Source organism: Dioscorea cayenensis, chromosome 3, assembly GCF_009730915.1.
Source record: "Dioscorea cayenensis subsp. rotundata cultivar TDr96_F1 chromosome 3, TDr96_F1_v2_PseudoChromosome.rev07_lg8_w22 25.fasta, whole genome shotgun sequence".
NCBI classification, from domain to species: domain Eukaryota; kingdom Viridiplantae; phylum Streptophyta; class Magnoliopsida; order Dioscoreales; family Dioscoreaceae; genus Dioscorea; species Dioscorea cayenensis.
Genome location: NC_052473.1, coordinates 16821531 through 16834604, shown reverse-complemented (window position 1 = coordinate 16834604; position 13074 = coordinate 16821531). Strand labels below are relative to the sequence as shown.

The 13074-nt window shown below is 39.1% G+C and overlaps 1 protein-coding gene and 1 pseudogene across 1 annotated transcript; one reads left to right on the top strand and one right to left on the bottom strand.

Annotated features, from left to right (window-relative positions):
• Positions 1-5069: 5069 nt before the first annotated feature.
• LOC120251032 lies at positions 5070-5999 on the bottom strand (annotated as a pseudogene).
• Positions 6000-9147: 3148 nt separating this feature from the next.
• On the top strand, positions 9148-10743 carry LOC120251016 (pentatricopeptide repeat-containing protein At5g62370-like). Its single transcript, XM_039259579.1, has 7 exons — positions 9148-9211; positions 9293-9381; positions 9433-9531; positions 9575-9824; positions 9878-10121; positions 10212-10396; positions 10598-10743. The coding sequence occupies exons 1-7, from the start codon at positions 9148-9150 to the stop codon at positions 10741-10743; spliced, it is 1077 nt and encodes a 358-aa protein (XP_039115513.1).
• The last annotated feature ends 2331 nt before the right edge of the window (positions 10744-13074 follow it).

Below are 13074 nucleotides of genomic sequence, written 5' to 3'. Positions count from 1 at the left end.
GCTTGTTCCATCTGTTCGGACTACTTCATTGCTTCTGGCAAGATCTACAGGGAGTTTTCTAACCCCCTTAGTCCTCTTCCTACCCTCCCTTCTATTACTCTCTTCACCGATGCCTCTTGGCACTCTGAAACTACAGGTAAAATTCTGCTTGCAGGCTCCAAGGGTGCAGTCCATTCTTCGCCAATTTCTGCTGAGATAGATGCCATTTGCTGGGCCCTGGAGTTATGCAAAGATCATGACTTGATTCACTTAAAAATTTGTTGTGATTGCGCTGGGATCTCCAACTCAATGGTGAAGCACCATCCCTGTATTGCTTGGAGAATCAACTCTGAACTCCAGAAGCTCAAGATCTTACTCAAATCTTTTCCTCATATCTTTTTCGATAACATTCCATGAGAGGACAACAACATTGCAGATGAACTGGCGTGCTTTGGCCGACCCAATCCATTTCTCTCTCTTTTCTTCAGGGGTTTGGACAGAGACCAACCTGGCTTGAAGACCTTTGCTCTTCTTGAAGCCTTTTTCTTTTTGATTCTCTTTTCTTTTTGTATTTTCCTTTTTGTTAGCCTTTGGCTCAAGGCACAGAATGTTGGACGCCGACCGAGCTGAGTTTTTATGCTCATGAAGTTGCATGGGTTCGTTTTGGATTGTAAGTTGTGCATGGCGATGATTCATGGGTACTTCAGGGAAGGAAGGATAAATTTGGCTCTTGATAGGAGTTGAAGGAGAGGATATGCTTGTATAATACAATGATTTATTGGCTCTTGAAGCTTAATTTTGTTGATGAGGGTTGGGAGTTGTTCCATGAAATGGTGGGATGTGGCCTCAAGCCAAATGTGGTAACTTTCAATATGATGATCAGCTGGCACTGGAAAAACTCTGATGTGGATTCTGCTTTGGTGCTTCTTGACATAATGAAGAGTTATGGTCTGACCCCAAATCTGCATTGCTATACTTCAGTGATGACCGCACTTTGCTATACTTCATTATGTCATCAGGGATATCTCCATCGTTGCTATACTGCAATGATGACCGCACTTAAACATAAGATCATCAGGGATATCTCCATTGTGTGAAATCTCCATCATTGATCGATTCCTCTTCTTTGCTGCTCCTCTCTTCTGTCTATGTAGCGATGGTGTAGCGGCTCAGCATGGCTTGTTCCTCAGCAGGCAACCGCTGCTCCTGTTCTGCTAGAGGGAGGGGATGGTGTGGGAGAAGATGAGGGGTCTTGGTGGTATCATGGATTAATGGCGAATCTCAGCCTCTTCTCTGTAATTCTATGAGGTTGCTTAAGCTTTGCTCTTTCAGAGCCCTAACTGTCCTACTACCAGGACTGTTGCCAATGATGACGATGCTGATGATGATACTTATTAATTGCAATGCCGCGCTCTTGTGTTCGCTTGGCTATGATGATTTGCCCTAGAAGAGTCTCGAGATCGAGCTGCAACGCTACCGCTGCAGTCCTTGATTCAGTTTTTATTTCCGATAAAAAAAGGTCAGATCTGAGCCTCCTCCACCTCCTTCTCCTCTCTCTCTCTCTATATATATATACTTTCTCTGCATCAAGAATTAATTAAAAGGAACAAATAAAAAGGATTGAAGGGAGTGTATGATAAATGTGGGGCTCGCAACAAACCTCAACCATTAAGGTTGGAGGGGTTTGAACTCGTGACCTTTGAACTCTCTGCTACTACTATTACTACAACCATGATGATGATGATGGTGATGCTTGTTAATGGCATTGCTGCACTCTTGTCTTCGCGTGGCTGTGATGATTTGCCATAGAAGAGCCTCAAGATCGAGTGGCGTGGCAGCGACTGCTGCAGCCCTTGATTCAGTGTTTATCTCTGATTAAAAAAAAAAAAAATAGGTCAGATCTGAGCCTCTTGCCTATTGGTTCCTCTGAAAATGATGAAGGAAAAGGAAAGAAGGCAATGCTATCAAAATAAATAAATAAATTGGTTCCTCTGAAAGTGTGTAGTTTGTTCATGATAAAAAGCTTAGATCAATGTTCTGTGTCTCTCGCGCAATCAGTTTAAATTGCTTTGGTGGTCATTGCTGCAGTTATTCATTGATAAAAAGCTTAGATCAATGTTCCTCTTTTCTTTGAGGAAATTAACATTGACTCTGATATTATCCAATTTCTTAAGAAAGCATGAGGTTCTGTTTGTCCTGTTTTTTATTGATTTGTGGTCTCTCAATTCTGTTCTTTGTCTGTTAAGGCAGTGATGATTCACCCTTGAATTCCTGTGTTCAAATGGCATGGCGACTTTGTTGTGGTTTTTGATAATCTCCCATCATTAAATTTGGTACTTATCAACATAGTCTGTGTCTCTCGCGCAATCAGTTTAAGCTATTGTGTTTAAATGGGACCTAATATACATTTGTCCTTACTGAGTTCTGCAGGGTCTTGGCCTTTGCTATGCATCTTAGTATCCAAAATTTAGGTTTTGTTTGGATCATGGAAACAAGAATTGAAAAAGAAATGGCAGGGCTGATCACTGCAGCAGCCATATTTGATTCTTATTTTGTATTAATATGATGGAAAAGTGTGGATCTGAGCATCAGCTTTCTTCTTTGTAGTACATGGAAGAGTGGCAAATAAGTGATATGTTTGGATTAGTGGAAAGTAGGCAGAATAATGAAGTGTGTTATTTCATAAATCTCCATGAAATCTTTCAGTAGTGACAACTTTTCTGACCTTTAATAATTGCACATTTCTTATTCATTTTCTTCTATGCAGTTTGGAGAAAAGGCTAAATTAATTTTTCGCTTCCACAGTGCTCTGTCCTAAGTGAAAAGGCTAGATAAATCTAGCTTAGACATCATTTTGTAAATTTTGTACTAAACTTTTTTTAAGTTTTTCTATTTCTTGTTTATAACTCTTCACTTGCATAGCTTCCATTTTTCTTTTAAGGGCATCTACCTGATTTGTAAGGACATGTCCATACCATGTTAATCAGTTTTTTCTTAACTTATTAATAATTGGTGTCACTCATTTTATTTTGGATAAATTCATTTATTAATCGATTCTTGCTACTTACACATGATGTCCATCTGAATATTCTCATTTGAGTCATGCCCATTCTTTATGTATGTTATTTTTTTACCACCCAACATTTAGGCCCTTAGATCGTACTTGGCCTAACAACTATTCTATAAAACTTTCAATCTATGAGTTATATATGGCTATGTAAAAGTGTAAAACTTTAGAAGCATTTCTTGATTTTAGCCAACTTGCCTTGATACTATTTGTGACATCTTTTATAAGTTCCCTGTAATATTAGATTAGAGAGCATAGGCATTGAAAATTTCAATCTCCACCTATGTTAGTGTCATCCTTTTTGTTTAGAAAAATACGATAATATTTAGGTTGATTTCAACTCTTGGGTTACACACACATCTTTGGAAACATGAAATTACATAATAACCTCATAAGATTTCATGTCTCTGGGGAAAAAAATCATGCGCATTGTGTTGGATATTAAGAAGCATGGACACGGATACGGTGACACGATACGATACGGGCACGATGACACTGTAGTTTCTAAAAATTAAGGGCACGGGTATGATAGGACACGGCTATAAACAAATATTATTTATTATAAATATAAATCTATATAGTTTTTATGTAATATATGTTATATATTTACTTATAGATTAATTTGGTGATTTTGTGTATTGGGAAGTAATTAGGAAATATACATTAGTAATTTAGAAAAATCATTTACAAAGCATATGCGTGTCTGGAGGTGTCCACAGTGTGCCCGGGCTTCCGTGTGTCCGACACGGGTACGTCAATCTCCCTGGAGTGTCCGTGCACCATGATGGTTTGACCTCAAAGAGTGTTGCGTTTAAATGGCGGGGTAGCTAAGGTGAGGGGTGATTCTCCATGCTTTTTATGCAGCCATCCCTAATACTTGTTTCAGCATTATGTTTGAATCAAGGTCAGATCTGAGCTTGATGTTTGAAGTTGTTGTTGTTATTATTGTTATTGCTTCTGCGGCCGCCTGCTGCTGTCAGTCTTCTTTGCTGACTGCCACGTCATTGAGGCGTAAAGTTAGTGAGTGCCTTTGCCATTCAAGTTGTAAAACGGAACAGTTTCCTTGTCTTATTCTATGTGCAGATTCTTCCTAATAGTTTGCTTCCACATGGATAGTATTCATTCATGTTTGTGCACATGCAGGCGTGCTTTTTTTCCAGCAAGATGTTCCTGATACATTTATGCCTGAGAGTGGTGCAAATGCCAAGTGCCACTTGTCAGCTGTTTGATATTTCACTACCACTAAGAATAACAGTTGGAAATATACATTTTTTCTCATTCTATTGTTGTAGAAGCCATCTATAGGACTTAAATATGTTTAAATCCTTGTGTCCTAGAGGCTGTGATGAACAACCCTATGCCAATTATGGCGGGGCGGGTTGTGTTGACCTGCAGCCATATGTTGCTAAGAGATTTCAGTATGTTGGCACTTCTTCTTATTATTATTATTTTATATCCTTTGTGATAATGGCCAATGTATGACTGATAATGAGGGGTGGTTCTGAGCCTTACAATTCCTTCCAAATTTACATCTTCTAAAGTTCAGATTATTTTTTGGCTTGATGAATCTTGTTTTTGATAAGAATTAGTAAAGAAATTCTTGTTTTTGATAAGTAGTTAAGAAATTCGTAAAGTGAGAGCATAGGTGTTTGTTGAGTTTGCGGTTGCGCTCCACAAGATTATGTGTTTATTTTTTTTATTTGCCGTCCCAAGATATGTGTTTATTGCCGCTTCAAGACTTGTACCCTCCACCATTTCGCTTTTCATTGATCGCCTCAAGATGCATATTGAGTATCGCCTTAAAATCCGTGTCCCTTCAAGATTTGGATTTCATCAACCGTCTCAAGATATGTGTTCCAATGTTGCATCAAAATAAGCATTTTTTTTTTATCAATGAAGAAAACAAGATCACATTTGAATTTATAGGTTTCAAAAATGATACAAAAATACAATCTCCCTACTCGTTACCAGGAAGTGAACAAGATAATACAATGGTGCACTTACTCATGATTCGGTAATTTTCTCAGTCTGTGTTGATTTCAGCAGTCAATGCTCGTATATCATCTTGTGTTACTTGTTCACGGTTAGTCTTGCTTTCAGTGATGATCAAATGTGATGGTTGAGGGTCACAACCCTCCAATACTCCCATGTTGCCAATCTCACTCTGTATGTCTTCAAGTTCTTCCTCTGCCACGGCATGCCGTTTCCCACCCGTCTCGAAGTCAACACTTGTTTTTGGAGGACTTGAGACTTGTCCCAGAGGTAATGAAGAGAAAGGTGTTGAGTTATTATTTTTTTTTACAGTTGCTCGGAAATCATTCTGGAGCTAGGAATCTCCATAAAATTTCTCGTCCATCCTTGGTTATATGGATTAGTCTTCTTGTCGTAACAGCATCGGAAGTTCTCATAGATTGTCTGATTGGTGCTAAGTAGAAGTGAAATGCTATCAATCGTCCGACAAATCATGCCTCTACAAAGGTGTAGATGATAAGAATGGCAGAAAAATGGGACCTTAGAATCGCACTCCACAGACTACATTCATTTGTGTCCATTATTCTTTTTAGATTAACGCAGCAAAACACAAAGACATACAAGCAAAGCAAGGTTGTGGAGGACACGAATATGAAGAAGAAGCGGTAATTTCTTTTTTCCGATGCACTGCCCAACCCAAGGACAGTGATGATTGAACCGCTCAACACAGTTGTTGCAGATAGAACAATGGGAGCATCGTGGGGGATGATATAGCATACATGTTGTGGCAATGTTTGACCTTTACTGTAATCCCATTCACAAGGACATCCTTTGTAGGCGGCAAACTTAATGAACCACGCTGATTTCCCACCAATTCAGATTTAGTATCATTATCTGGCTCTGGAGGGTGCGCATTACAGGGAATAATGCCAGGATCCCTTGTAAATGTGAATACAAGAAGAAACAGAACACATATAGCCATTATCAGATATCCACGATGGTGAGGAAATTCATTAATCAACCTTTTTTGGGATATGGCCCAAAATTACAATGAGGTCCCCTAAGGTCAAGCTTTCATGCGCCCTGCCTTTGATTCTGAAGCTAAACCTGCAATCATATATGAAGGAAAAGAGCAATGAGAGTGGGATGAAGCGCTATCCAAATCGTATGGCTATTGCCAAATTGTCCACAAACCATTGGTTTGAGGACGGCTTGACCGATACAATTTGTCTGAAGCCTAAAGGATTTGAAGACATTTGACACCTCAGATCTAAAATCATCAATCACCATCTGGGATGGAGGGGTAAGGAGCCTATCCAAAATATTTTAATTGATCTTCCGCATTATGCAGAGTGGGTCAAATTCATGGTCAATAATTACTCCAAGGGGTTATCTGAAACAGAATTGGTGGGCGGGATTGTGGCTTCAGTTGCCTGACTTTGACTTGAATTTTTATAAAGCATTAATAGAATTATGGTGTCCCGAAACTAATACTTTCCATGCACGTAGAAGTTGGGATTTCATTATGGGATATCAAGGAACCGGGAGGACTTCCAATTACCGGAGACATCTATGATGAAGTCATACCTCCTGCCGGAGACATCTATGATGAAGTCAGTAGATTGTGTCATTAAGAGGTATTACTTCATCATAGATGTCTTTGGTAATTGGAAGTCCTCCAAGTTGCTTGATATCCCATAATGAAATCCCAACTTCTCCGTGCAAGAAGTAGAAAATATTAGTTTCAGGACACCATAATTCTATTAATGTTTTATAAAAATTGAAGTAAAAGTCATAACGGACGACTGAAGCCACAATCCCGCATACCAATTCTGCTTCAGATAACTCTTTAGAGTAGTTATTAACCATGTATTTGCCTCACTCTGCATAATATGGAAGATCAATTAAAATATTTTCGATAGACTCCTTACCCCTCCATCCCGGATGGTGGTTGATGATTTCAGATCGGAGTTGTCAAATGTCTTCCAATCCTTTATTTCTCCTTTAGGCTTCAAGACAAATTGCATCGGTCAAGCCGTCCTCAAACCAACGGTTTGTGGACAATTTGGCAATAGCCATACGATTTGGATAGCGCTTCACCTACGCTCTTCTCCTTCATATATGATTGCGGGTTCAGCTTCAGAATCAAAGGCAGGGCGCATAAAAGCTTGACCTTGGGGACCTCATTGTAATTTTGGGCCATATCCCAAAAAAGTTGAGAGTATTGGCCATGACAATTGGAGATTCCTACTTCTCTCACTCAATCTCACCAAAAAGAATTTTGTGAGAAAGTAGAAAGGAGGTATTTGTTTATATATAAATAATATAACATATGTCCTAATAGGATACAAATCCCAATTTAAATATATTTAAAATTAAAATTTAAATGTCCTAATCTTAATTGGTTTTTGGATTTCCCTTTTTAAAATAAATTATTTGGATATTCTAAATACACATCCCGAAGAGATCCTCCTTGAAGTACTCAAAAACATATTTCGAGGCAAATTGCCTTAGAACCCTCCCTTTTTTTATTTTTTATTATTCAAGTGTGAAGCTTCAAAAGGGACATAAGTAAACTTAGTTTTGAGGGAGTTATAAGCAGGAAAAAAAAAAAAAAAATAAATAAATGAGTGATATAAGTATTGCATATAAAAAATAAAAAAATAAAAAAATAAAAAATAATATAAAAATAATAATAAAACGATTTAGCCCTTTCTCCCCACTCACAAACGCTAATCCAACATCCAATGGTGGAAAACCAAACCCATACCATGTATCATCAGCTGTGCAGAGATAGTACCGAAAGTCTCCGGCGACAAGGCATGCTGTTCTTATCTTCAAATCGTAACTTCTTTATGGACTGAGAGGATAAGATTTAATTTAAAATTTTAATTAAAATTTAGAAATTTAATTAAATCATCTGTTGAAAAAAATATATATATTTTTTTAATTTGCAATTTTTTTACATCGGTTATTTAAATTTTAATTATAAATATATTCATTTAGATATGTTTTAAATTGAGATTTGGGTTCTATTGGCAAATATATATATTTAAATGTAAAATATTTTGAAAATATTTATATTTGCTTTTGAAATACTCTTTAACGAATTATACATTAATTTATATATAAATATATATATATGAGCTCGCCGTATTTGCAAATGTTCGTATATTTTAAAAAATATTTTTTATTTATATTTTGATTTGTACTGTCATTTGGAAGTAGTATTTATCATTATTAACACGATTTACTCTAATTATCATGATATATTCCTTGCTCATTAAATTTTTTTTGTTTTTAAATATCTATTCGTCCAATTTGTTTTGATATGGATAATGAAAAAGTAGTTAAATGAAATCTTGTAATTGGGATTTAATTAACCCAACCGAGCGATCCTCACTTCGAAACCCTAGCCTCCCCCTCCATCCATCATGCCTTCGCAGCTTCGCTTCCTCCTCTCTACCGCCAAAACTCTCTCCTCCTCCGCCGTGGCTTGTCCTCTGAAGCCCTCTCCGTCCTCGATCGCATCGGCATCCGCTTCTCCACCCCCGACGTTCTCGCCGCGGCCCGCTATGTCTCCTCATTAGGCCTCTCGGTGGACCCTCCCGGCCTCCATCGCCCCCTCCTGTTGTCACGCCAATTCACGAAGGCGTCCCAGGGGTCTTCCTCTCCTTCACATCTCCGTCCATCTTTGACCCATCTCTTCTTGACTCAATGCTCCTTTGCTACTGCAAGCTCCGAGACCTTCCCCGTGCCCAATCCCTTTTTGATTCCATCAGTGACAGCTCGGAACTTTGCCCAGTTTAGCCTCGTACGGCGCGTTGCTTCGGCTATAGTGTGTCGCACGCTCTCTCACTTTTTTTGTTTCCTCAAGGTTAAAGTTGGTGTTCTCCCTCATGCGTCCTCTTATCACGTTTTGATTACTCGGTTGTGCTCCGAGGGTTACCTGAATGAAGCACGCTTCCTGTTTGATGTAATGCTTGGTGATGGCATTCGACCCTCTCTACCTTTGTTGAAGTTCTTGGCCTATGGCTTTTGCAAATGGCACAGAATGTTGAACGCCAAGCGGAGTTTTTAGGCTCATGAAGTCGCACGGGTTCGTTTTGGATCATAAGCTGTGCACGGCGATGATTCATGGGTACTTCAGGGAAAGAAGGATAAATTTGGCTCTTGATATTTTTAAGGAATGTGGTTATTTTCAATATGATGATCAGCTGGTACTGGAAAAACTCTGATGTGGATTCTGCTTTGGTGCTTCTGGACACAATGTAGAGTTATGGTTTGACCCCAAATCTGCATTGCTATACTGCAGTGATGTCCGCACTTTGCAAGGCGAAGAGATTGGTGGAGGTCAAGAAGTGGTTTGAGAAGATGCTTGACTGTGGCCTCATCCCTGATGACCTTTGTTTCAGTTGCTGATTAAGAATCTTCCATTTGATCATATGCCTTGGATGATGGGCAAGGTTTTGGATGGTCTGTCCAGGAATGGTTGCAATGTCAAATGTTTCGAGGTTTGTCAGATTTTGTACCTCTGATTCAGATGAGGAATTGCAGTGGGAAGTCAAGCTTCTTTTTGATGAGATGGCTGGAAACAATATAATCCCATTGAAAGTGGTTCTCCATATTTTGTTAGGATCTGTGTGCTCACGGGTTAAGTTTAACATTGCTCGTCTCTTAATGGAGAATGTGGTTGATCATGGATCTGCTCCTTCAATTTGTCATTATAATTTCTTAATAAGATGTTTGTGCAAGGAGGATAGAATAGAGGATGCTTACTCTCTTTCATGTCTTATGAGAAGGAGAGGTGTGCTTCCTAATCTGGCTACACATTCAATTGTTATAAATTTTCACTGCAAGTGCGGCGCAGAGACATAGATTTAGCATTGAGAACTTTTGATGAGATGATACAGCGGGGTTTTAGGCCTCCTGTTGATGTTTATAAGTCGATCATAAGATCTTTGTGCAAAGCAGGGAGGATGGTCGAAGTGGAGCTTGCCTTTGACAGGATGCTACAGGCAGGCATCATGCTAGATAAAGGGATCTACACCGCACTCATCAACAGTTATTCAAAGATGGAAAAGATTATTGACGCTCGATATCTGTTTGATGAGATTGTCTATCGTGATATTTGACCGAGTTCCCATGTTTACTGTGCTCTTATTAATGGACTGGTAAAGACTAACATGTTTAGAATGGAAGGCAAATGTCTGCATATGATGCTGGAGGATGGCTCTGTGCCAGGCACAGTCCTTTACACAATGCTCATAAACCAGTTCCTTAAGAAAGGGGATGTTCGCCTCAGACTAGATCTAATTGCATTGATGGTGAGGAACCAGGTTGAACCTGGTCTTATCTCATTTGGAGCTGTGATCAGTGGTATGTGCAGAAATGTCTCGCGGCATGAAAAAAATGGAACTTTGGAGGCAATGACGATGCCCTGACCACCTTCGAATGCGATCGCGGCATGTGAAGGTGTGTGATATCTCCATCGTTGATCGATTCCTCTTCTTTGCTGCTCCTCTCTTCTCTCTCTATGTAGCAATGGTGTAGTAGCTCGGATGGCCTGTTCCTCAGCAGGCAACCGCTGCTCCCGTTCTGCTAGAGGGAGGGGATGGTGTGGGAGAAGAGGGGGGATCTTTGTGGTACCATGGATTAATGGTGAATCCGAGCCTCTTCTCTGTGATTCTATGAGGTTGCTCAAGCTCGCTCATTCAGAGCCCTAACTGTTTCTTTGCTGCTACTACTACCAGGACTATTGCTAATGATGATGATGATGATGATAATTATTAATTGCAATGCCGGGCTCTTGTATACGCTTGGCTGTGATGATTTGGCCTAGAAGAGTCTCGAGATCGAGTGGCGTGGCAGCTACTGCTGCAGTCCTTGATTCAGTTTTTATTTCTGATAAAAAAAGGTCAGATCTGAGCCTTCTCCACACCTCTCTCTCTCTCTATATATATATACTTTATCCGCGTCAAAAGAATTAATTATAAGGAACAAGTAAAAAGGACTGAAGGGCGTATAAGATAAATGTGGGGCTCACAATGAACCTTAACCATTAAGTTGGGAGGGGTTTGAACTCGTGACCTTTGAACTCTCTGCTGCTACTACTACTACTATTACTACAACCATGATGATGATGATGATGACGACGACGACGAGGATGATGATGCTTGTTAATGGCAATGCTGCACTCTTGTCTTCTCGTGGCTGTGATGATTTGACATAGAAGAGCCTCAAGATCGAGTGGCGTGGCAGCTACTGCTGCAGCCCTTGATTCAGTGTTTATTTGATTAAAAAAAAATGTCAGATCTGAGCCTTGGTTCCTCTGAAAATGGTGAAGGAAAAGAAAAGAGGGCAATGCTATCAAAATAAATAAATAAAACTATCCAAGGCCCGGACTTCAATTATGTGTGTGTGTGGTCTGTGATGTGTTTGCCCATGGCTGGTAACAGCCCCTTGGTTGCTATGATATCAAGTCCTCTCGCATGCTTTATTTTCTTGCATTGTTTAATAATTGTTCTTATTCTAATAGCGTGTGAAAACCACATTCACATTAGAATGATGGTAACTCTTTCCCTTGCCAATTGAGTGGTTGAGGGATCAACTCCCTCTCACAACATTGGTTAAGTTTGTTCATGAAGAGTCACAGGATAAATTGGCAAGGTGGCTTTGGTTGTTATTGCTGCACCAGTCATTGATTCTGCGTTCTCTTTGATAAAATGGTTAGATCAATGTTCCTTTTTCTTTGAGGAAATTAACATTGACTCTGATATTATCCAATTTCTTAAGAAAGCATGAAGTTCAGTTTGTCCTGTTTTTTATTGATTTGTGGTCTCTCAATTCTATTCTTTGTTTGTTGAGATGATTCACCCTTGAATTCCTGTGTTCGAATGGCATGGCAACTTTGTTGTGGTATTTGAAAATCTCCCATCAATAAATTTGGTACTTATCAACATAATCTGTGTCTCTCGCGCTATCAGCTTAAGCTATTGTGTTTAAATGGGACTAATATTCATTTGGCCGAACTGAGTTTTGGCGGTCTTGGCCTTTGCTATGCATCTTAGAAGCTAAAATTTAGGTTGTGTTTTTCACCAACATGCTCTCGATAGACTGCCTGATATTATTAGATTACAATAACCACAACATGGTCTTTGCCCTAACTTGTTGGTTACATGAATTTTTTTTTCCTTCCACCGTATTCTATCAATAGCCAAAAGATCAGATAGACCAAGATTAGACATATCATTTCGTCCAGTTTTCTACTAAACACATTTAGGTCGATATCTTCTTATTCTTTAAGGCTTCACCTGAGGAGCCTCCGCTCTTCAAATAAGAGCATCTTCCAATCAACTGTGAATGTCTATTCCTTTTTAATTGTTTCTCTTACATTCTTATGTCATGAGATTCTTAATTGCTGTTGTTTTGTTTTTTATTATTATATCGCCTCAATCATGCAGTGAGGAGTCGAACTCTTGAGCTCCTCCTCCATGGAAGTCAAATGTCTTATTGTTTAGTTATTGGGGCGGTGACTTCTTTATAGTTTTTTTTGTTTTTGCTTATTTATGCGTTGTCTGATTTCAAAACAAGAACGAATGAAATCAGTGGTGTGTTCTGAGTGACGGTAAAATAGAGAAAATGAAGGGTTAGTTGCATATACCTGAAATCTGCCATTCTTGCATCTGAATTGCAAATATCTTCTCTGTTATCATGTCTCCTATTCAAATGATCCGAGTTTAATTGAGCTAGTCACTTTCAATGTTATATTGAAGCAAAGTTTGTCCTTATTTTTCTTTGAGATAGTGATGATTCATCTACAAGTGTCGCGAGGATTAAAATGGCAGGGCAGCTTGGTGTGCTGCAAATCTAAAGGCGACCACTGCAGCCATCTTTGATACTTGTTTCTCAAGTATGTTTGATAAAAAGAGGAGGATTGGTAGTTTTGTGTAGAAGTTGAATATATCCAGGGATTTATTGTTCCTCTTGTGTGCAGGAGGATGAGAGTGGAAGAGATTCAGGGAGATATCTCTCTCTCTCTCTCTCTGTGTGTGTGT

Excerpts from the sequence above, each read along its gene's own strand:
- LOC120251016 (XM_039259579.1), top strand. The coding sequence starts at position 9,148 with ATGATTCATGGGTACTTCAGGGAAAGAAGGATAAATTTGGCTCTTGAT. Across the intron at positions 9,212-9,292 it reads TGATATTTTTAAGGAATGTG|AGTTATGGTTTGACCCCAAA; the intron begins GTTATTTTCAAT and ends GACACAATGTAG. Across the intron at positions 9,532-9,574 it reads GCAATGTCAAATGTTTCGAG|TGGGAAGTCAAGCTTCTTTT; the intron begins GTTTGTCAGATT and ends GAGGAATTGCAG.